General features: G+C 39.1%; 3 protein-coding genes across 4 annotated transcripts; 1 reads left to right on the top strand and 2 right to left on the bottom strand.

Annotated features, from left to right (window-relative positions):
• Position 1: 1 nt before the first annotated feature.
• Positions 2–7,785, bottom strand: pks1 (polyketide synthase 1). The gene is made up of 6 exons (XM_039684927.2): positions 7,236–7,785; positions 7,001–7,154; positions 6,765–6,925; positions 6,477–6,680; positions 6,213–6,394; positions 2–5,686 (listed from the first exon to the last, which is right to left on the bottom strand). The coding sequence occupies exons 1-6, from the start codon at positions 7,282–7,284 to the stop codon at positions 167–169; spliced, it is 6,270 nt and encodes a 2,089-aa protein (XP_039540861.2). The 5' UTR covers positions 7,285–7,785; the 3' UTR covers positions 2–166.
• Positions 7,786–7,912: 127 nt separating this feature from the next.
• yme1l1a (YME1-like 1a) lies at positions 7,913–17,362 on the bottom strand. 2 transcript variants are annotated; one of them, XM_039684925.2, is made up of 18 exons: positions 17,083–17,362; positions 16,247–16,378; positions 14,645–14,828; positions 13,860–13,961; positions 13,330–13,442; positions 13,090–13,237; positions 12,917–13,000; positions 12,511–12,684; positions 12,274–12,426; positions 11,446–11,578; positions 11,294–11,356; positions 11,093–11,205; positions 10,859–11,014; positions 10,602–10,753; positions 10,327–10,453; positions 10,176–10,249; positions 9,312–9,398; positions 7,913–9,232 (listed from the first exon to the last, which is right to left on the bottom strand). In XM_039684925.2, exons 1-18 carry the CDS (start codon positions 17,113–17,115, stop codon positions 9,089–9,091), a joined length of 2,172 nt encoding a protein of 723 aa, XP_039540859.2. In that variant the 5' UTR covers positions 17,116–17,362; the 3' UTR covers positions 7,913–9,088. The 2 variants fall into 2 exon arrangements, with proteins under 2 accessions (XP_039540859.2, XP_039540858.2); XM_039684924.2 differs by having other exon boundaries at positions 12,893–13,000; positions 17,083–17,356.
• Positions 17,363–18,265: 903 nt separating this feature from the next.
• On the top strand, positions 18,266–20,288 carry eif1b (eukaryotic translation initiation factor 1B). Its single transcript, XM_039684926.2, has 4 exons — positions 18,266–18,482; positions 19,493–19,656; positions 19,744–19,845; positions 19,960–20,288. The coding sequence occupies exons 1-4, from the start codon at positions 18,452–18,454 to the stop codon at positions 20,002–20,004; spliced, it is 342 nt and encodes a 113-aa protein (XP_039540860.1). The 5' UTR covers positions 18,266–18,451; the 3' UTR covers positions 20,005–20,288.
• The last annotated feature ends 458 nt before the right edge of the window (positions 20,289–20,746 follow it).

Below are 20,746 nucleotides of genomic sequence, written 5' to 3'. Positions count from 1 at the left end.
ATTTGTGTTTGAAATCAAGATTTTAATGTTTGAAATCCAATATTTGTCACACATAACAATATTGTGGTTAAGATTGCAACAATTAAGCAATGCAACATTTTCTAAAAATGTTGTCTAATTTAATTTTTTTCATTTCAGTCGTATGGCCAAAATACATAACTTTGCATTACAGGTGCACAGAAATCTCACAGTCTTCATCTGATCTCTGTTTTATCAATTCAGCCAATGAGGATAGTGTATTGCTTGGATCGAGCAAAGCAACAAGAGGAATATTCACACCTATCTCTTGAAACAAGCGATTTTGCAATGTCATGGCCAGCATTGAGTCAATGCCTAGTGCAGTGAGCGCAGTTTCATCATTAAGATCATCAGTATCAACACTGCATATTTCAGCCATAATCCCTTTAACACAGTCATCCACTGATGATTGAACATTTATCCTGGAGTACTCAACGACCGTGGTGTTTTTCAGTTCTTCCTCCACTAAAGCAGACAGGCGAAACTTCAGAGACACATTCTGAGAAAAGACATGGTTCTTCAGGTTCCTGAAATTGAATTTGCAGACCACCTGCTGGGGATTGTTATTAAACAGACAGTGCTCTAGTGCTTCGTGGATCTCTGCCACATCCATGATCATCAGCCCTTTTGTTTCCAGGAACTTTTGAAAATCGTCTTTGTTCATTAGCAGGCCCAATTTAAGGGGTCCCCAATTGATTGACTGGCCTGCAAGTCCAATATTGTGTCGGTAGTGACAAAACGTGTCCAGAAAAGAATTAGCCGCTGCGTAGTTTGCTTGTGCAGCATTTCCAATGAATGAGGAGATCGAGGAATAGCACACGAAGTAATCAAGTGTCTGGCTGTGCAGAGTGGCAAGGTGGAGATTAAGAGCACCACAGACTTTAGGTTGCAGGACTTTTTGAAAAAGAGATCGATCAAGGGTTTCCAGTAATCCATCATGTAGCACAGCAGCACTGTGAAACACCCCTCTGATTGGACTTAAAAAATGTTTTGCAATCACAGTAATGGCTTCCATCACCTCTTCTGACACAGAGACATCACACTGAAGAGTGAGAATCCTTACCCCGTATCTCTTCTGGAGACTGCTCATTTCCTCTTGTACCTTCTCAGATGGTGCACTCCTTGAGAGAGTGGCAATGCATCCCCCGCCTCTGTGGGCAATAAACTTAACAGTTTCAAATCCCAAACCAGAGAGACCACCTGTAACTATGTACACACCTTCCTTTAAGAACAGCTGCTTTGTTCTTGGAAGCAAAGGGATGGCAGACATCTTGCTCCTGGTATCATCACTGGCCAGGGATATCACGTCCAGGGTGCTTGCACTGAAATAAGACCCGGACTTTTCAAATGACTGAGGAGGTATACCTTGAGGGGGAGCCATTTGAAAAGTACTGCTTTGTATTGATGGCCATGCTTTGTGTAAGTGCATTCCCTTTAGCCACTTCTGTAGAAGAGCTCCGTGTGCCTTAAGACCTGATTTCTGGAAGATTTTGGACATCTCAAGTGTCTGGAAGCAAGTTCTCTCACTAACCCTCTGAATTCCAGTTATTGTAGAGTAGCATGGCTCACGGATGCCACATACTGCAATGATGTGATCTGCATTGACAACTCTTACAATGTCTGTCAGAAGCAAGGAATCATATGGAGGAAGAATCACAAAAAGAAGACACTGCTTTGTATTTTGGGCTAATCCACTTACTTCAGTCTCTGTAAAAACTCTCCAGCCTGATTTACTTGCTATGAGTGTCAATAACTTGATCAGGGCTGAGTCACGATCAGTAGAGAAGATTCCCAAACTTTGCTGTTGTTTGGACTTGGGTAACACACTCTGCAATATCTGCCAGATAAGGACCAAGTATGAAACACATGGTGCATCCTTTAGGAATGGAAGCCTTTTCATTTTGAAACACACATCTTCAGGGAGGATGACTTTGGAAGTTGCTTTTACAGGATAACAACAGACAACATGATCTCCCACTTTAAGTTTGCGGACATCCTTTCCCACAGCTGTAATGATCCCGCTGAAGTCAAGTGCCAGAAGACCGTGGTTCTGTGTTGTGTGCTTGTTCCAATACATCGTCTGACCAAAGTTTAAGTCTGAAGTACTAACTGGAAAATAATCGGAAGAGTGCACACATACCTTACTCAGCTGAACCTCAATGTTTTTACTTTCAATGGTGTGGACTGAACTTGCTGAAGGAAAAGCGGATAAGCCGGTCATCCTGTAGGGACTGGTTGTCTGCAAAGTGAAGTCCTGGGACTGTAGGGAAGTCGTTGTGGTGTCTGTGGTGACAGGAGTATGAGTTATTACAGCAGAGTAAACTTTCCCTTTGCGGATGAAGACTTCTGGACACTCTTGGGCTTTGTATGAGTTAAGCACATGAGCCAGTGCTTCTAGATTCTCTGTTGACACTGTAGAAAGGTCAATGAGCTGGAAAGAAGTGTCTGACAACTCCGCAGCACATGCCCTTGTCATGCCAGATAACACAAATCCAGAACTTATACTTTCAACTGTTCCTTCTGCTGACTTGTACGTAATGACACGGATGGACCGAACAGGACTGCAGCTTCTTAAAGACAAAACAACCTGACGGTAAAGTTCACAGATGTCTACCAAGGACTCTAGAATGGCTTCAGATTTGAGGCGAGTAATATTATGAGCACCCCAGATAAACAGGATCTCATCCAGTTCCGTGTCTACAGCACTGTATGGAGACCTCAACAGTAATTCTTGGACCTGCAAGGCTGAGTTTTTTGTTGGAGGAACAAATACAGATTTTGGGTGCAAATATGGCTCCAAACCTTTAGCGATGCCCAAGGTGTCCTCAAAGACCAAAGCCTTGATTCTACTGGGGAAACTGCTTTCAGCATGAATCTCGACCTTCTGGTTATAAAAGAAACATGATTCCCTAATCTGTGCATGTCTTCCCAGAAAATTAATTCTGACATTTTTTAGCTCAATCAACACATGTCCATCTTTGTCAGTGAAACAACCACAAACCTCAAAGCAGTCTGGCATCTCTTTGGTCAGTCTCATATACATGAACATCTTTTCACAGGGAGGTGCAGATATAACCATACTACCAATTGCAGAGGGAAATCCGGGCCTGATGGTGCTAGAGACTACTGCTAAAACCGAGGACATTTGCAAGAAGTTATCTAGCACCACTGGGTGCAAGCAATACTCATATAGATGATTGAGTACTCCCTCTGCAATCCTGACACTGGTCACTGCTTCCTTGAACTCTTGTCCGTAATGAATGTCACCAAGTTGTTTGAAGTTGGGCCCGTACTCAAACCCTACATCATTAAGAGTGCTGTACACATCCTTTGCTTCAATGACTGATGGACATCTCTCCAAAACAGCATTGAGGTGAATGGTTTGCTGTTCTATCATAGCTGGTCCCGCTTCATGGCTAATGGTGCCTGATGCATGCACAGTACTAGAGGACTGAACCTGAAATGTGGTTGCGTCCTTTGACGCGTCAACTGTGATTTTCAGAGGAGGGCAGTTTTTAGTTAAAACAAACAAACTTTGAAAGTTGATTGTGAGCTGAAATGAATTAAGAGGCCTCTTTGGAATGGCAGTTTCCATCACAGATGCAAAAGCCAATTCTACATACAATGCCCCTGGAGCAATTGAGATGCCATTGTTCTTGTGTTCCCAAAGGAAGGAGGTTGTACCTGTTGACAGGTTGCACTTGATCACTTTGCCATCACGTTTACTTGGGCTTATCAGTGGATGTGGACTGCGAGAGATTGTGTCATTTCCCCGTCTTACGTCCTCAAAGTATACCTCGTTTTTTTTACATTCAAATTGGTACTTTGGGAAAGCAATAAGCTTCGTTTCAAACCCTTTGTAGAACTCGTCCCACTTCACATTGACTCCCAGCTCAAACAGTTTTGATACAGTGGCGAACATGGTCTCGCGGTCTTTATCTGGATGCACTGAAGTTAGCACTGTGGTGTCATTTCCAAGGATCTCCATGATGTTCCTCTGCAGAGCCCGTCTTGGACCAATTTCCACAAAGACTGTGTTCCTTGTGTGGTTGGAAACTAATTTAATTGCTTGTTCGAAAGCAACAGGTTTTCGGATGTTTCTTGCCCAATATTCACCTGTTACAAAGTCCCCATGATTACACTTCTCTCCTGTCACGGTGGAAAACAGTTCACACTTCATCTCATTTACAGTTAAATGTCCAATGCTGTCTTTGATTTGGCCCAGAATAGGATCCATCATATGACTATGGTAGGCAGCAGGAACATCTAAGACATGAAGGAACAGGTTCTTGCTCTTCAAAGACTGAAGCTTTTGGTGCACATTATCAATAGCTTCTTTATCACCTGACAGGACACATGACATAGGACTGTTGACAGAAGCTACACAGATCTTTCCTGTGTATGCAGGGAGGATTTCCAGAATATTTGGGACAGCAATGTTACCAATGACCAGCATCCTCCCACCCGTCACTTTGGCCTGTAGATCGCTGCGATGGTAGACAATCTTCACTGCATCCTCAAGAGACAGCAGACCAGAGCAATGAGCTGCAGCAACCTCTCCAACCGAGTGTCCAAGAACAATATCTGGTCTGATGCCCCAGTGCTTCAAAAGGTGAACAATTGCAACCTGGATTGCAAAAAGAAGTGGCTGGACAACATTTGGTTTCGAGAAATCTTCATTGTCATAGCTGCTTGCGATCTTTTGCAAAATACTGGTGCATCTGAACTTCTGGAAATAGTTTTCCACCTCTTTGACCTTTTCCCTAAAAACTGGTTCTTCTTTCAGTAGCTGCTTACACATTCCCCTGTAAGTGACACCATTTCCACAAAACACAAAAACTAACTTTAGGTCCTGCTTTATTGGGGCTAATTTCTTGTTCATACTAGCTTCGAGTAGTGATTTTAACTCTGATACAGATGATGCATTGAAGACTTTCCTAAATTTGTGTTTCATGTGGCTTCTTCTGCAGGCAGCTGTATAAGCAAGAGCTTGTAGATCAACTGTTTCATCTGCCAAAATCCTCTGAAACGTGTCAGCTATGCACAACTGAAGAGACTGATCCGTGGCTGCAGACAGTGGAAGCAGTTTTAGAGGTTCAATGTTGTGGCTGTCGGGGGCTGTAGCATAAACATGCTCGCTGATTAAAGCATGGGCATTGGTGCCACCAAACCCAAAGCTGTTTAATCCAGCCATCCTTTTCCTGGATCCAGAGTACAGCCATTTCTCAGCTCTAGTGGGGATTTTAAGATTGAGAGCTTTAGCATCTATGCTGGAATTTTGTGCTGAGTAGAACACAGAGGGGACAATGATTTCGTGCTTCATCATTAGGAGAATCTTTATGAGACCTGCCACACCTGCTGCAGATTCTGTATGTCCAATGTTGCTCTTAACAGAGCCAATAAACAGAGGCCCTAAACTTGAAGGTCTTTCTTTGGCGATGATTTTTGAGATACTTCCTGCCTCAACTGGATCTCCTACTGGTGTTCCAGTCCCATGAGCTTCTACATACTGGACATTTAGTAAATGATTCTCGGAGGAGTAGATCATGTGAAGAAGAGCCTCCTGTTGGGACATGGAAGGTTTGGTGATTGGCGTGACGGTGTGGCCATCTTGGTTTACTGCAGTCTTCTTCACAATGCCCCAAATATGATCCAAGTCCTCAAGAGCCTAAAAAGAGAAATCACCAGCTTACTTCCACAAATACGTAGCCCCCCTAGTCCCACTTTGAAAAATTATTATAACTATCTCGTGGCCTCAAGATACTAACTCGTGGCCTCAAGATAGTAATTTGTGGTCTCAAGATACTAACTCGTGGCCTCAAGATACTAACTCGTGGCCTCAAGATACTAACTCGTGGCCTCAAGATACTAACTCGTGGCCTCAAGATACTATCTCATGGCCTCAAGATAGTAACTTGAGGCCACGAGATAGCATTTGTGCTTATAAAACTGAAACCTTTTTATTTATTTTTTAAATAAAGGCCACGAGTTACTATCTTGAGGCCACGAGATAGTATCTTGAGGCCACGAGATAGTATCTTGAGGCCACGAGTTAGTATCTTGAGGCCATGAGTTAGTATCTTAAGGCCACGAGTAACTATCTTGAGGCCAAAAGTTACTATCTTGAGGCCACAAGATAGTTATAATTATTTTTTTTTGCCAAAGTGGGACTAGCAACAATGTAAAATATCTACCTTTTTCAAAGGCTTCAGTAAGACTACACCACATCCCTCTCCTCTGCCATAGCCATCTGCAGTACGGCAGAATGGTTTGCTTGTGCCCTCAGGTGAGATCATCTTTGCCTTGCTGAGGGCCACAAAGACTCGAGGCTCAAGTATGCAGCTGACCCCTCCACACAGAGCCATTTCACAGTCCCCTAGAGATAAAGTAAACAAGGATGATTAACCATGTAAAGGTCAAGCAATGAACAGACTTTAACATTGAAATAGTATCATTACCTTGTCTGATGGCCTGACACGCAGAGTGAAGGGCGACTAGGGATGAAGAACATGCACTGTCAATGGCAAAAGATGGTCCAGTCAGGTTAAAGATATAGGAAATTCTGTTGGCAGCTATACTCATAGCTGTTCCTGTGCCATTATAGTGAGTTATTGTGCTTGGACTGTTGTTCAAAAGTGTTTCATAGTCCCTGTTCATAAGACCTGAAATCAAACACAATATATGGTTTCAATATCATGAAAAATAGTTAAAAATGTCAACTACTTTTATTAGATGTATTGTATTACCTATGTAAACTCCTGTTTGGGTTCCGCTCACTTTTTCCAAGGGTATCCCAGCATCCTCTAGAGCTCGATATGCACACTGCAGCAACAGTTTCTGCTGAGGGTCCATGAAATCAGCTTCAGCATCACTGATGCCAAAGAACTTGTGATCAAACTCATTGAATCTAAAATAAGACATATTTTATTACTTTATCATTTCACTTATGATTTGATATTTGATTTGAATTGATTATTCCTACCCTTCAATGAGAGCAGCTTTGGTCGTCTGTGTTTTTCCTGGTTTACTCTCATCAGGATGAAACCACTCTGATGTATCAAATCTTTCATCTTGAATCTGTACCACACAGTTCCTGCCCTCCACAATAACTTTCCAGAAATTATCAACACCCTCACCTGTGAAGGTAGATGAGAACTCATACAAATGCACACATTATTGTCATAAACGTTATAAGAGTTCATAAACAATATATTTACCTCCTGGGAAGTTGCATCCAATTCCAATGATCGCAATATCCATGTCCATTTAGCCGATTTTCTTTCTTTCTTTTTTTTCAAATCATCATTTTATTTTGCAGTCTTTAAAGAAAAAAAACCCTTAAGAATATCTGAGCTCAGCTTAGCTGGTCTCATCATGGTTTTGACCAGTATTCATCAGTCTCCTACAACGTCTAGGCATTTTTATAAAGCCTTCCACAGCTGAAAACCAATAGGAAAACACATTTCTTTCAACAAAGGGTCTTTAAATGTGCAATCCTTCCTCTTGTAACAAAACTCTGTAATTACAGACTTGGGTAGAGATGTAAAACACTGATTGCAGTTTCCCCTCACTGGAAACAACAAAGTTATTGTCTCAAAGCTATTGGGGTGAAACTCTTATTCATGATTGCCTTTAACTGGCTTCCATGAAGAAACATATAGCGAATGATGAGAAGGCAGGACCTAAATGTGTGTAGACCGCAATTTGAAATAAGATAACCAGTGACTATCTCAGCACACCTAACCTGATACCTGCGATTCTCAGCCTGAATGGTTTACTGCTTTACTTTTATTTTGGGCCTTTGAAAAGGATCCAAGACCTTAAACCTAATTCATTTTTGGTTTTTAACTCATTCAAAATCCCAGCTTTATATTCTCACTCTCAGAAAATGACCTTTAAGGTAATAGCCTTTATTTATGTATATAATTTATAGTCATATCCATGTTCATTTCTGATTGAAAAAAAATGGAAATAAACATGGTATTACTTTCAAAAGCAAGCACACTAATAATTTTTTCAAACACAAACATATATACAGTGCAGTCACCTGAGCTGTTTAAACACACACATGCAGGCAACCCAAATGTGACAGAGGATGGCAGAAGGAAAGCATACTGACATTCTGAAGTCACATTCATAACTGAACAATCTGTACTACGGTGATTACTGAAAATGTGACATCATGAGCAGCAGCCCACTGGATTTGATTTCAAGCAAAATAATGCAACATAAGTTCAAATTTTCATTGGTTCGCTGCTTAGGTATCTGTACTTTAGGCATCAATATACCGTCTCAACTTAAAAGAGTAGTTCACTTTTAAAAAAACTTTTGCTGATAATGTACTCACCCCCATATCATCCAAGATGTCCGCGTCTTTCTTTCTTCAGTTGAAAAGAAATTTTTTTTTGATGAAAACATTCCAGGATTTTCACCACATAATGGACTTCATTGGGAACCAAACGGTTCAAGGTCCAAATGAGAGTTTCAGTGCAGCTTCAAAGGGCTTTAAACGACACCAGATGATGAATAAGGGTCTAATCTAAGACCCTTCGAGTCATGACTCGAAAAAAGATTTGATTTTTGATGAATGAGTTTGAACAGGAGTCACGAACGTGCATCACAGAACAGAGCAAGGCGAGCATTTATGCTTATAAAACTGAAACTTTTTTATTTATTTTTTAAAATAACCAATCGTTTAGCTAGATAAGACCCTTATTCATCGTCTGGTGTCGTTTAAAGCCCTTTGAAGTTGCACTGAAACTCTCATTTGGACCTTGAACCGTTTGGTACCCATTGAAGTCCATTATATGGAGAAAATCCTGGAATGTTTTCATTAAAAACCTTAATTTCTTTTCGACATGGACATCTTGGATGACATAAATTATCAGCAAAAGTTTTTTTAAAGTAATGTCTGGATATCTATTTGTGTAGTGTCTGTTTGAAAGCCAACATGTTGCCTGAAAAATGAAAAATAATAAGAGAGAAAGCTAGAAAGTCTCGCTTATGTTTATATTTACAGGTAAGGTTGTAAGATTGTAGCTTGAAATGTCTCTGTTAATCCAATAATTAATCATCTGGGTTCCAGTGACTTTCCCTCCAGGATCATCTGAATTTCCTTTGCATCCAGAGTCTCATAAGTCAGCAGGGCATCGGCCAGCATCTTGTGCTCTTTGCTGTACGTCTCAAGTAGCTTCTTTGTCCTTTCATATGAGCTCTGAAAAAGAAAATTAGGGAGGTGAATCTCCACAATCATCAGATCAAATATCACAGACAAACAAAAACTAAAGACCTACCTGCAACAGCACCCTGATTTCCTGTTCTACAGCAGCCCGGGTCTCTGGGCTCTGCTTTGTCAGATCATTGTAGGTCATGACCCCCAGCTGGTCAAAGCAAAGAGAGTTACAGGCACAACAGCAATTCAACAAAGGCTTCACACTAGTTTCTGATTACAACAGGATCCTGACGTTAGAGATGTGTGTGAAGTTTAGACCCTGCATGTGCGCTGCTTATTTCTAGAAATAGAGTATGAACTGAGTGCTGGAGAAGGGATTAGTATGAAACAGATTTAAGTCTGGAATGTGAGCGCTCACACAACACTAAAGGCTTTTGAACACGTGGAAGGACTAAAATGGCTTCTCCGTGTAGCTATTTGCTTCCTTACTTTTTGAGTATTATACTTATTTTCACTAGAAATGTGATCTGATGTAGATGGGGAGTTTTATTTCTTCCTGGAATCCTCAGTAGAAATAGAAATACATGTTGTTTAGTTTGCAAGTCGGAAACAGCAATGTCTGTGGTAACACCCTAAACTGTAAAATGACCATAAAAACTACACAGCTTTGACCAAATTTAATTCAAGTTCACATTTCAGCCTAATAAATGATAATGAATTTAATTTTATAAAACAAATTACATTAAAAAAATTAAAAATACAACTTGGATTTGCCAAAGTATATAAATGGCTAAAATATTTCATCTTTAAGTGAGTGTTTTATTTAGATTTTGGTTTTAAAATTAACGCATTACATTTTATTTGAATTTATAGATTTTTCATCAACTCACTAACCCAGGTTTGGGAAATTCTGCCCTAAATTATGAAATCATTACCAAGAAAAACAAAACAAAAAGCATTTTTAAATCACATAATAGGTTTTCACCTTGTCACTCATTCCAAACCGTGTCACCATCATCTGTGCTATTTTAGTGGCTCCATCAAAATCACTGGATGCACCTGAAAAAGAAACAAACCGTGATTTTGATATTTCCAAGATTTGAAAGTAGCAAGGATCAGTTAGGAACACTTCTCACCGGTGGTGATGTTATCATTTCCAAACACCAGTTCCTCAGCAACCCTGCCGCCCATGCTGATGTCCATCTGAGCCAGCAGCTGGGCCCGTGTCTCACTCCAGCGATCGTTCTCTGGCAGCAAGGATACCTGAGAGAGACCAGAGAAACGGAAGAAACAGTTTTAACATATAACCCTGTCATTCAAAATCTAGCAAAACACAAAACTGTTTAACAATGACATTGGTTTCTTTAAATAACGTTAACCTTATAATGGAAATGCGAGTCCAATTACTCACATGTCCCAGCGAAGGGCCACGTGGCATGATGGTAGCTTTGTTGATGGGCATGGCGTCTTTGGTGTAATAAGCAACTATAGCGTGTCCTGACTCATGATAGGCTGTGATCATCTTATTTCTTGTGTCTATCTCCACACTCCTGCGCTCTGGGCCTGAACAGACAGAGAAAAGGATGTCAGAAAAGAAAATCTTTGTTCAAAGCATTAATCCCCATCACATGCTGAAGAGACTAAGCTGTGCAGCCCTATCGTCCTCACCCATCAGGATCTTATCCTTCGCAAACTCAAGCTCCTTCATGGTCACCAGGTTCTTCCCATCAGCTGCTGCTTTCAGCGCCGCCTGGTTCACCAGGTTCTCCAGTTCGGCTCCAGAGAAACCTACTGTTCCCCTGGCAATGATCTCTGCATCAACCGCTACAAAACACACAAAAACAGATTATTTTATTCAGATTGTCCAATTGAGATTCTTTGCTTTCTCTTAACAATTCTTACCAGAATCCACTTGAATTTTTTTCAAATACCACCGCAGGATTTCAGTGCGTCCCTTCACATCCGGTATTGGGACAGTGACCTGCATGTCAAACCGGCCTGGTCTCACCAGAGCACTGAAACACACATTAAGAAGATGATGTCTATTTAGGCTAATCACAATGCCAAATACATGTCAAGTGATTTTTGTCAAGTGAAACCTACTTATCCAAAGCTTCAGCAAAGTTTGTAGCTCCAATCACAATGACCCCTTCATTGGATTTAAACCTAAAATCATTAAAAAACTCAAATAAGACCCATGTAACGTCTTTCAAAAAGAGGAACAGTAATAAAAAATCCATCCATCCAAGACTCACCCGTCCATCTCAGCGAGCAGTTGGTTGATGGTCTGTCGCGAGTACGGGTGCATGGGAGACTCGATTCTCTTGCCTCCTACACTGTCCAGCTCGTCAATAAATATTACACACGGTGCACTAGCTTTAGCCTCCTCTGTGAGAAAAACATGGGTCATGAATTGAGAAATAAAATTTGTCTTGATCGTTTGACATATAAGATGTCATTGTGCTATAAAAAAATATCCTGTACGTTTCAAAACTTCCTTGTTAGTTAATCAATTTTTTTTTAAACCAAGCTCAGAAAACAGCTAGTTTCATCATTACGCCATCATTCATCATTGCCTCTTAAGCCACCGATTCGCACATGTCAGTAGTAGTAAATACGAGAGGGATTACTCCAGCAACAAAATCACAGAGATGCCTCTAAGGATTACAAGACATTTTGAAGTGCAAAGTTGTGGAAAAACAGTCTTTGGAAAAACAGGGGGTGGTGTTTTATCCTCTTTGTCGTCATAGTTCGCCACTTTGAAAAACGAGTTGTTTCTGAGCTTGGTGTCAATAAAAGCTTTTATTGGACCAACAAGGACGTTTTCAGTTCTGAAACTTACAGGATATTCTTATAATATAATATGATGACCTCTTAGATGTCAAAAGCTCAAGGGAAATTTGATTTCTCAGTTCATCACCCCTTTAACGTTATAAGTGGACCTCAGAGACCATTATCATTTACTTTAAAGGGTTTGTGAACTGCATTTTTTTTAGTTAAGTAAGTAGTTAAAGAAGCGATTTTATTAACATCATAAGCATTATGAGCATTCTAAGATTACATTTTTTCCTCAAAAAACTCACTGAAAAGGTTTCTGACGCGACTCGCTCCGACTCCCACAAACATTTCGTCAAACTCTGACCCGGAGGCGTAGTAAAAGGGCACGTCTGCTTCACCTGCTACAGCTCTGGCCAACAGGGTTTTTCCTGTTCCTGGAGGCCCCACAAGAAGGATACCTGAAATACACATCCAGATTAGACATTTCTACAAAATTAAAAACAAAAAACCTACGACCATAAGTAAAAAGTGTTGAATTTCACCTTTGGGAAGTTTACCACCGAGCACAGTGAATTTCTGAGGGTTTCGTAAAAATTCAACAACATCCTGAAGTTCGTTCTTGGCCTCCTCTACACCTTTCACATGTTCAAAGGTGACATTTTTCATTTGAACAGGGTCCACGGCTGAATCCAGACCAGAGGTGGTGCGAAAACGAACTATAAGTAAACATAAAAATTAAACATCCTGCATTCTAATGTTCAGAACTCAAAAAGACAAGAAATGACCAATAATTTTACAGCACAGCAACAAAACCTTTCAGGCACTACATTAATACTTTATAATAAAAGCTGCAGAATAAAACTATCAGTTCAATATATGTTTTAAGCAAGCAAATATAAGAAATTAATAAAATGGGAGACAAACCAGCGTCGGAAAATGACCCTTTACCCGAGAAGAGTGGGCTTCTGGACACACCATATAGGCCCACCAGCAGGAGGGCAAAAATAATCAGACGTGTCCTCTTTAGAGAGTCTGTTAGAAACAGTAGTACAAAAGTATTACAAACTCATTCATAACAACACATTGTTTACTATTAAGCAGATATGCGTGTAAGATATGACCTTGATTTCTCTGTGTCAATGCCTGAGCCTTCATGAAGCCCTCTGTGAAGCCAGTCTTAAAAGCATCCTGGTGAGATTCTGACAAGTTATTCTGTTTCAACAACTGTTCAAAACTCCCCGTGTCTTGCTTTTCCTTCATGAGGAGGCCCTGACGAGGACAGAGAATAACCAAAAATAAGATAAAACCTGTTGTTTTTCTAAAGAGCAGACCCGCACGAACCCGTCAAGCAACACACTAACCTTCATAAAGACTGGCGTATAATTCTCTGCTTCTACTGGAGCTTCAGCACCACCAGACTGCAGATGTCTGGTCTTGGACCTCATCGTCTTGAAACCTCTGTTTTGGATCCATACTACGCATGAAAACAAACAAGACATTCATACATCAAAATAAACCTACAACTCAATCCATTCAATAGCTAATCAGCATGTGGCTGAGTAAAGGCCTTGTTTACACCAAGAACAATACATGTATTAGCTAAATTAGCATCCACACCAACAGATGATAACGTTTATTATAGGCACAGACTGCAGTTGTGTCATTCGCCACTTCAAATGTTCAGGCTCCATAAGGTCGGGTGGATTGGTTGTTAATGTTTTTATCGTTTATCAGCTGTAAAATATAGCTTCGAAAGTGATTCCAATTATATTGTTCCAGCTGTGGTGTGGACTTCCCTATTCTTATAATATTAGAACAATTCATAGAAAACTATAGTTATTGCCATTGTTCTTAGTGTGAACGGGCTTTAATTCTGGTCTTTAAAGATTACATTGCAGATGGTGCAGATCTACGCAGGCTGTCTGGAGGGGGCTGGAGGTTTGCCTGCGAAACACTGGAGAGCCTAAGAGTCCCGTGTGTTTGTGAGAGAACCCTGTGGTGAGAAATACCATTTACATTACACAGTCAAAGTCAAGAATGAATCACTTTGCAGACAACAGAATGGGCCTTTAGTTTTCAAATGACAAGACTTTTCTCACAGTGTCTAAAACAGTTTGAGATAAAGGACTAAGTCTGTCAAAACCCCTTCTTTCTGATAATCTAAACTGCTCTGATTGGTCAGATGGCCCAGTCTGTTGTGATTGGTCTACAGCTTACACCACGTGTCAAGAAACGAAACACCTATTAGGATATATGAATTTCAGCTCCGGATCTTCCTAAGTACTTAACACACAGTCAGTGAGACGAACACAAAATATAACACGCAACATCAAAGGTAATATCCGGGAAAGCATAATGGGGCAATTTAAGACTGGATAGTTTTTGTAAATCACAAAATGTCAACATCCTAATAAATAAGTTGTTTAGTTATCTATTTGTGACCTAGCTTGCACAAAGTATTTAAGTACAGTAGATTTGACATGATACAAAAATTGCTGTCATTTCCTGTGAAGCTGGAACAACTTATTTTTTAACAGATGTGGTCTATCGAAAAGATGTGGCCGCATTACAATTTTATGTATGAGAATAAACCTAATTATTGAGCTAGCAAACATTCAGAGAGACAAATATACTTCAAAACATGATATCATCAGTTCATGTTGTGGTTAACCTTACCATTTTTGTTTTGGAAGAAGGAGGGGGCAGAAATGTGAGATGTTCTCCATGCTGTTGAGTTTTGAGCAGCGCTGGAGATGGACTTCTCCTCCTGATCTATAGAAGGCAGGAGGCGCTCCAGAACATCACGTACATGACTGAACCTCAGCTCCGACAGACCCAGGTCCTTCAAGTTTACTTTCGGCTGTGAAAACAAGACAGTTAGAACCATGACACTCCAGTGTGGAAACCAGTGTTATTTTAGTATCCCTGAGATAATATTATAATTTTTATTTTAAAAAAATGTAATGTTGTTTTTATTTTCATATTTTTAATTTTAGTGATTTATTTTAATAATTAGTTGTATTCTTCTTCTTTTTTTTCATTTGTATATGTCAGTATCGTTTTTTAGTTATTCTACTACAAGTTAAACTAAACGAAAATGACAACTTGTGCCTAGGTTGGCAACTAGCTGAAATACAATAAGTTTAAAGGGATAGTTCACCCAAAAATGAAAATTCAGTCATCATTTACTCAGCCTCAGGTTGTTCCTAACCCATGTGAATTTCTTTCTTCTGCTAAAGTCAAAAGAAGATATTTTGAAGAATGTCAATAACCAAAGAGTTTCTGTTCCCCACTGACTTCCATAGTATTTTTTTCTGTTAAATTTGGGTATGGGGGGAGTAGGTGGAAGAGGGAGTTGTTTGGGATTTGAGTGGGTACTTATGTGTGTGTGTGTGTGCTTATTTTAGTGTTAATTTGTAAAGGTACCTTTTAACTTTTAATGAAATTATTAATGCATTGTAAATCGTCCTTTTGTATGTTGTCTTGCTGTAAAATGAATTGCCCTTCGGGTATATACACAAATAAAGTAAAGTAGTATTTTTTTTCATAGTATGGAAGGTATTTTTTCTTTTGTGTTCAGCAAAAGAAAGAAATGTATACAGGTTCAGAACAACTTGAGGGTGAGTAAAAGATAATAGAATTTAAAGGGATACTCCACCATTTTTTCATATTAAACTGTTATTCCCTTAACTAAGGCGAGTTGATACATACCTCACTCGTCAATCGCTCTGGCGCGCGAGACACTTTGATCGCACTTAACTAGCCCAGTTCATTCAATATGGGCCAAGCAGGGAAGCAACCAAACACCTCCACTTTTTCCCTATTTAAATACAATTACTCGAGCAGTATAACTCGACCTAGGACGGTGACACAAAATAAAACGTTGCGCTTTTCTAAGGGTGTAAAATGGATAACTATATTGTATGGTGAAATAGCACAGCAAGTGCTTGGGAGCGTTTCGACTCGGCGCAGTAATATCATCACTCGTGAAAAGTCCTCTCCCCCCTCTCACTCTCCAGAGTGATAATATTACTGCGCCTAGTCCATAGATATACATGCGCGTGTGCAACATAAGGGAGGGAACGGGATGAAGAGGAGGCAGGGTCGAGCTAGCCTCCATTTTGTTTGACAATACTTGGCACGTCAACAAGAAGTGTCGTCACCCAACATCGCTTAGAGCAGCTTTAAAGCAACACAATTAGTTTGAGTGAACTATAACAACCTTGGTGCAAACATGGACTGCTTTAAAACATTGTGAGTGAGGTCAGACTGTCATACCTCAGTGAGGAGTGGGTCATGTTCAGGTGAATGGTCTCTCTGTAGACTCTGCACCGATGTGGTTACGGCTGAGTTGGCTGAACTCTTCAGGTACTGGACCACATTGATTAGATGGGTCAAAGGCACTGGTCCCTAAAAATAGTACCAAAAAAAGTACATTTTGGTCACATTGCATAACTTGGTGTGGAGAATATCGGTTAGCAAATAAAATAATGAAGTTGTGTAAGTTGCCAATCCTTAAGTCACAGAGACACATAAGCTCTCCATGTATGACTGACACTACAGTATGTTGATCTGTAGGTCAGTTATATCACTACTGGCATACTATTGAAACACCCTTCAGACACCTTCACACTTTTAGTCTCACTATTAAACACACTTTCACAGCTGTTGTTGAACAACCAAAATGGCTAGTACACTATTATTGATTAATAATTAAATATATAATACATGTGTACAGATTAATATCTGTATAGTTGTTTTTTCAATCAACAGTGAAGAAAAACAAAAGAAATTAGCAACAGATGATTTTATTAAATAAATACTGTGAATCAGATGATGCAATATGTTTGATAGTCTATAGCGTCAGAATTTGCAATAAATAGGCTTCAAATTAATATTACTAACATAAACTTTCAATAGCAGACATTATTATTGTTTTAAATAACGATTTTCATCAGACTTAAATGAGGAAGATTTTAAAAAAAACAAGGTTTGTTATGAAAATCCACATTCACACACTGGTTTCTCGTTCACGTTCATTAATACTTTCTACAGTCACAGTTACAAAACGGGCTTCGACGACCACTTTTTAAAACAATGAAATACCTTCATACCTGCGATTGAAAGGTTGTGGGCAGAGAAAACATATTTTGCTTAGATTTTCGCTGAGGTATTCTTGTCCTTCTGTCAGATCCGCTTCTGTTATGTTCTTATGTTATGAAAACAGGCGTTGTTAATCTCACCGATGACTTCACCCTATTCTTCAGTATATGAAAACAGCGTTGTTAAATTCAGCGAAGTAATCGGCTCACTTCTTCGGTGGTAGTCTAAACGAGCAACCGTTCTCTTTAGTGTCGCCTGCTTGACAATAACGGTAAGGCGCAAAAATATGTACTGTACAAAATGTTTTTTTAGTTCATTACCTTAAAAAAATTTTTAATTAACAATTGCACACAAGCATTACATAATCACGTAACAATAAAATGGTATTACATAACGATAAAGTCACATTTATTTATATAGCGCTTTTCACAATACAGATTGTAAAGAAAACATTAATTAAACAAATTGGTCACTTAGCTTTGTCCCATTTCCTGTTCAGATCAAAATAAACATTTTAAATAATAAACACAAACCCAAGCAAGGATACTATTTTGGCGAATGATTCATAAAAAGATGTTTGAATTCGATATCGTGCTTTTTATAATCACAGTAAAGTAAGTCAAACAATGTAGCTTTGCGCCATCTAGTGTCCGTATGTAGAATGTGGCCAAACAGTGAAAATCCCCGGATGTGGTGGCTAGGTCTTTGCCTGTAAAAGCCGATGGTAAAAGCATAGTATGATATTTGCTATTTATAGTAAAAAATCACCACTTTGGAAGAGACACATATTTTGATGATAATATGCAATTACACTACAACCAAAATTATGTTTTGTAAAGGTCTGAAAACGGTCACGTAAGAGCTAAGCGATTGTTTAGCTTTCCTTCCGGGTTGTTTAAAACCTCAAATTAAAACCACCTTGACAAATACATAGACAGTAAAAGACAGAAATATGATTATGCGGTCAGTAAAGGAGTCAAAATAATTATATTAAAATAATTAGATATGAAACATTACAATATTTTATTATAATGATTTTGACTGCTTTACTGACTGCATAATCATATTATATATTTTTCGTGAATATTTTTATTGAGAAAATCTTGAGATCATATCGGCATTATATCTGTTTAATGAAAGACCCTAAATTACATACAGCTGGCAATGTACTTAAAGCCTTTTGTCATCGCTCTCTGCAGCGCATTGATTGAAGCACTTCCGCTGTCTGTGACCCACGCGATAGTTGCATCAGGCAGATTTAGCACCCGCTCTGTGTTTTCGTCGACGATTTAAAAAATAACTACAAATCTAAGCAAGGATCCCCGAACGGCATTGATCGCCGACATCTTTCATCTGTTTAAGTTATCGCAGTAATATCGCATGTCCAATATACAGAACCTCCAGTCCTTCGGTAAGTTGCACGAGTTTACAAAAGGACAGCATCCTGAGCATTGTGTTGTTTGGTGTCTGTGCACAAATGCAACGATACGAACGTTATTTAATTAACGTTAGTCGATGCAAACAGTAAGTTAAACGTTTTTTATTTGTCCTTCAGAATTAAAAAAGCGAATTCCTATGCCTGGGAAAGTTCATAGGGAGAATAATGGCGCCTTTATAATATGTCCTTTATATATTTACAATCTATTTGTTAATACATTTTTTTTGTGAAACTGCTTTTAGCGCAATAGCGTTTGCGTTTTTTTTGTTTGTTTTTTTTTATTTTTTTTAAAGGCCTCTTAAAAATTGAGGTTCTTTTGTTAGCATCTGTGGTTCTACGAAGAACCGTTAAAATTCACTTTTCCACTGCACGAAAGGTTGTTTGTGTTGAAAGGTTCATTGGATTTTTTTTAAATTGTTCTTCACACTAAGAAAACGATGATTTTAAAAATTGTTTTTCATTTTTTTTTTGCAACCTAAAATGGTGGTTCTTCTATGACATCACCGATTTTTACGAAAACCCCCCTTTGGAATCTTTAATCAGTTCCTTGTTTATTCATTGTTTCAAACGTGTGGCAAACCCCTAAAGGGGCAGTTGACCATAAAGAAAGTCATTTACTCGCCTTAAATGTGATTTATACCTGTATATGTATTTTCTGAACACAGTACGTTTTAAAGAATGTTGGTGACCAAACAGTTGCTGGCCCATTGACTTCCATATTTCTTTTTCACGCTATGGAAGTTACAACTGTTTAGTTACCAACATTCTTCAAAATCATATTTTGTGTTCAGCAGAACAAAAACTCATACAGGTTTAGAACAACTTGGGTGATTAAATGATGACAATTGTTTTTGTTTTAATCCAATGTTGCTCTTCATGATCTCCATTGTGCAACTTGAGCTCATTGTCGTAGTACAGGAAAGCTCTCATAGCTCCAGGTTTTCTTGTAACAAAGACTGAAGTGTTTCATTGTTTCTCCGTAGATCCCTTTGCTGATGCAACTAAGGGTGACGACTTGCTCCCGGCTGGGACGGAGGATAAAATCCACATAAGGATTCAGCAACGGAACGGACGCAAAACACTGACCACAGTTCAAGGCATCGCTGATGATTATGATAAAAAGAAGCTTGTAAAAGCCTTCAAGAAGGTACTTGATTACTCCTAGTTATTTGGAAGCCTTTTTCCCCAAAGTGTTATTTGGTGTTGAGTAATCTTGTGCTGTTTTACTTATTAGAAATTTGCCTGCAATGGTACAGTGATCGAGCACCCGGAGTATGGAGAGGTGATTCAGTTGCAGGGTGACCAAAGGAAGAACATCTGTCAATTTCTGATGGAGGTGAAGTATACTTGTGTATGGAATAATGGGCTGTTTTTGTCTTAAACTGGTTGGTTTGATTTTGTTTTGGACTGCAAATCAGTTTAACCAATTACTCATCTTGCCATTTTACAGATCAACATTGTAAAGGAGGAGCAGTTGAAGGTTCACGGGTTTTAAAAGGTTGGCCCCTCCAGGGATTTCTAAAGGACTGCACCAGCATGTAGCAATCCTAGTTTATTCATGGCAGGGTTTTTTGACCATATGCTAACACTGACAGCAGGGTAAATCTGTTTGTTTTCATGCTCGAATCTTCATAATGACCTCAACCGGACCACTAATTCCAGACTGGTCCGAATTAGATACTGGATCTTTGTTGCTGATGCTTGTGAACGTTTTATGATGGATGCACTCAATTGCACAATCTTTTTATCAAGGACAATAAAGTTATGACTTTGAACATTTGTGACTGTCTTCTCTATTTGAATGCTTTTATGTAGCAAAGTATTAAGACTTTTAGAGCTATTACAATACATATTGCTAGTTTAACTCTAAATGGCACAAAAATGAAAACCATTCATGCACTCATTACACTGTTTGCATGGAATTGAAAAGTCTTTAGAGTGATTAAATCTGATGCAAGTAAAATATTAGCCTACAAATTCCCTCAATATTATCGTGCCAACCTGACATTTATGAGAAATACACTTGTTTTGAGCATCCAGGGGTTTTATCATCAACAATAAATACATTTCAATGGAAATTTAATATGAAAGCAATGTGCTTTTAGCATGTTCAATATTATGAACATTTTCTTGTATGGAGAACTTGCGTTTGTTCTTCGTAGTTTATAATATTAACAATGCTTTTGGTTGGTAAACCACTTTTGTTCAGTCATTTGTTTGGCTTATTGTCAGAGCTG

Source organism: Pimephales promelas, chromosome 22 (genome assembly GCF_988280905.1).
Source record: "Pimephales promelas chromosome 22, fPimPro1.hap1.1, whole genome shotgun sequence".
Taxonomy (NCBI): domain Eukaryota; kingdom Metazoa; phylum Chordata; class Actinopteri; order Cypriniformes; family Leuciscidae; genus Pimephales; species Pimephales promelas.
Note: the sequence above shows the minus strand (reverse complement) of the source record. Positions and strands in the feature narration are given on the sequence as shown.

What these genes read in the sequence shown, in the direction of transcription:
- pks1 (XM_039684927.2), bottom strand. Translation starts at nt 7,284, where the DNA reads ATGGACATGGATATTGCGATCATTGGAATTGGATGCAACTTCCCAGGA. An exon ending in TGGATGCAACTTCCCAGGAG is followed by an intron (nt 7,155 to 7,235) that starts GTAAATATATTG and finishes CTACCTTCACAG; the next exon opens with GTGAGGGTGTTGATAATTTC. An exon ending in CCAAACAGGAGTTTACATAG is followed by an intron (nt 6,681 to 6,764) that starts GTAATACAATAC and finishes GTTTGATTTCAG; the next exon opens with GTCTTATGAACAGGGACTAT.
- yme1l1a (XM_039684924.2), bottom strand. Translation starts at nt 17,115, where the DNA reads ATGTTTTCTCTGCCCACAACCTTTCAATCGCAG. An exon ending in CTTCTTCCAAAACAAAAATG is followed by an intron (nt 13,962 to 14,644) that starts GTAAGGTTAACC and finishes TTCTCACCACAG; the next exon opens with GGTTCTCTCACAAACACACG. An exon ending in ATTGACACAGAGAAATCAAG is followed by an intron (nt 13,001 to 13,089) that starts GTCATATCTTAC and finishes TGTTTCTAACAG; the next exon opens with ACTCTCTAAAGAGGACACGT.
- eif1b (XM_039684926.2), top strand. Translation starts at nt 18,452, where the DNA reads ATGTCCAATATACAGAACCTCCAGTCCTTCG. An exon ending in ACAGAACCTCCAGTCCTTCG is followed by an intron (nt 18,483 to 19,492) that starts GTAAGTTGCACG and finishes GTTTCTCCGTAG; the next exon opens with ATCCCTTTGCTGATGCAACT. An exon ending in TCTGTCAATTTCTGATGGAG is followed by an intron (nt 19,846 to 19,959) that starts GTGAAGTATACT and finishes GCCATTTTACAG; the next exon opens with ATCAACATTGTAAAGGAGGA.